The sequence below is a fragment of the Triticum aestivum genome, chromosome 7B (genome assembly GCF_018294505.1).
Source record: "Triticum aestivum cultivar Chinese Spring chromosome 7B, IWGSC CS RefSeq v2.1, whole genome shotgun sequence".
NCBI classification, from domain to species: domain Eukaryota; kingdom Viridiplantae; phylum Streptophyta; class Magnoliopsida; order Poales; family Poaceae; genus Triticum; species Triticum aestivum.
Window position 1 is genome coordinate 277,763,195 of NC_057813.1, and position 2,278 is coordinate 277,765,472.

General features: G+C 45.7%; 1 protein-coding gene across 1 annotated transcript; it reads right to left on the reverse strand.

The window, feature by feature from the left end:
* Window positions 1-734: 734 nt before the first annotated feature.
* LOC123161281 (protein PROTON GRADIENT REGULATION 5, chloroplastic) lies at window positions 735-1,585 on the reverse strand. Its single transcript, XM_044579129.1, has 2 exons — window positions 1,201-1,585; window positions 735-1,122 (listed from the first exon to the last, which is right to left on the reverse strand). Exons 1-2 carry the CDS (start codon window positions 1,462-1,464, stop codon window positions 1,018-1,020), a joined length of 369 nt encoding a protein of 122 aa, XP_044435064.1. The 5' UTR covers window positions 1,465-1,585; the 3' UTR covers window positions 735-1,017.
* Between the last annotated feature and the right edge of the window lie 693 nt (window positions 1,586-2,278).

The window sequence follows — 2,278 nt, forward strand, 5'->3', positions numbered from 1 at the left end:
CCAATATTTTTTGTCATTGGTTGGATGGTATTCCAAATAGGTTTAAAACGCTAATAAGGGTGAGAGTGTATGTCTTAATGTGGTCGCTATGACTGTACAAATGATTTGGTTTTTAATAACGAAAATACTTTTCCTCTGCAGGTTATTTTACGGTGTACGCACTTACTTCGTACGTGGTCTATGCTACAACGAGTGGAGTACCAACCGTTGTTCAAGACGGTGTGTACGCTGTTGGAGCAGGTGACTACGGAGGGTTTTTTCCAACATGGGTGGCAGTATAACCTCCGGATCGACCAACCACCACTTTCGACATAGGCATAGTGTCGGTCTATAGGACTCTACTATTGCCGTTTTGTCGGTTCTGTTTCTTTCATTTCTGTCAAACTTTTCTGGATTGGTTGTGTACATCATAGTTATGCAGAGGTCGGGTGTTACTCGTAATGTGTTGTATCCGCTTGATGCTCCATTTTTTAATAGTAAGAACGTGAAGGAAAAAAATATGTATCCTCAAGACTTTCTTCTTTCCATGCGAACCAAAGATGTAAACAGGCTCTCTCTATTTTAAACAGGCTCTCTCACGAGGCGGTACCGTTGTAAATAAATTAAAGAAGATATATTTGGTGTCCAAACCTCGTACATATTTTGCTTGCGTGTATTTGATGTCGCACACTAAAGATTTAAACGGGATTTCTCACGGGCACGGCTACACGGATTAGTGCATACAAAAGGAGTAATGAGACAAATACTTGAATTATTTATCCAGTAGCATTGCGCATATATATACTCTACTGCTGAGGCCATCAGTAGAGGATAGATACATCATCCATCCATCCATCCATCCACATGGAACTGAAATTTAACTGAACCCAGTGCTGTCTCCACAAGAGAAGAGAAGAAAAGAAGAAAAAATATATAAGACTAGTATACATACATGCATGCATGCAATCTCCAATTCCAAGGAATTTCCTTTTTGCTAGTAGAAAAGGTAGGAGAAGGAAAGGGGGATTGTGAGGCAGGTCAAGCAAGGAATCCGAGCTTCTCTCCGTTCTTCTTGGCGAGGCGGATCAAGCCCTGCCTCTGCTTGGGGTCAGCGCCGATGGTCTTACAGAACTCGGTAATCACCTGTTTAGATTATTTGGTTTCGTATGTCAATAAATTTATATTACTCCAAGCAAGGGAGGGAGGCTAGTAGGTAGGTACCTGGGAGTGCAGCGCGATGGCCTTGCCCCTGAGCTGGTTGAAGCGCTTGCGTCCGACGATGTTGCGCACCACCACCACCAGGGGCGCGAAGATGCCCTTGCCCTCGTTTACATTGCCCATCCTCGCCGGCGTCCGAAGGGGCCGCGTCCACCGGGGCCCCCGCGCCGACACCGACATGGCCAGCGCCGAGCAGTGGTCGTCACCGGACACAGAGCTGGACCACGTCGGAAGTGCTCGCAGCCCGTAGGAGACGGACGCAGTCATCTCTGCTCTCCTTCCTCTTCTCCGCTGTGCTGTGCTGTGCTGTGCCGTGCAGAATGAGAATGGGGGGATATGGTAGCCAATACGATGACGGACCGCTGGTGTCCAGCCAAAGCCTCTCTCTCTCTCTCTCTCTCTCTCTACCGATTCCAATTGTAAGGGGATGAGGAGTTTCTGGGCAGGAACGGAGGGCCTATGCCCTGCCACCACGTCATCTTCCCTTGGTCTTTTTCCATTTCTCTGCCACGTCATCCTTAAGTCGATTCGACCAAGCGTTCACACAATGCCAGTTGGAAGTAAAACCAACTGGTACTAGTAATTTTTTTTTAGGAAAGGCCATGCTAGCTTTATTAATCTGGGATAATAGATACATCGTCTATGAGCTTACTGACCAACACGCCAGGAGGCTCGTTCATCCAAATTAGAGAAAGCTTATTACAATAAGTAAATTTTGCTAGCACATGCGCTACTTGATTCGACGATCTATAGCAATGTTTATAGATGACCTTCCCAATAGATGTAGTTGTATCCACACAGTCCGCGAAGATTGCCGCCGCTACATCCCACCATCTAGTCTGACCGGTACAAAATTCAATCAGTTGCATCGAGTCGGACTCTGCTTCTAGACGGTTGAATCCAAGGGAGTTCATCTATAAATGTGGAGACACCTATAAATAAATACACAAACTAAAATTGGCATGGAAAGAGAAAGAAAAAAAGATGTGGAATAAGCTCCGCAGTGAAGCAAGTTAGCTGCAATTTCTAGGTAAACTCGGGACGCACAACACAGTGACAAACTGACAACACATATACTAAT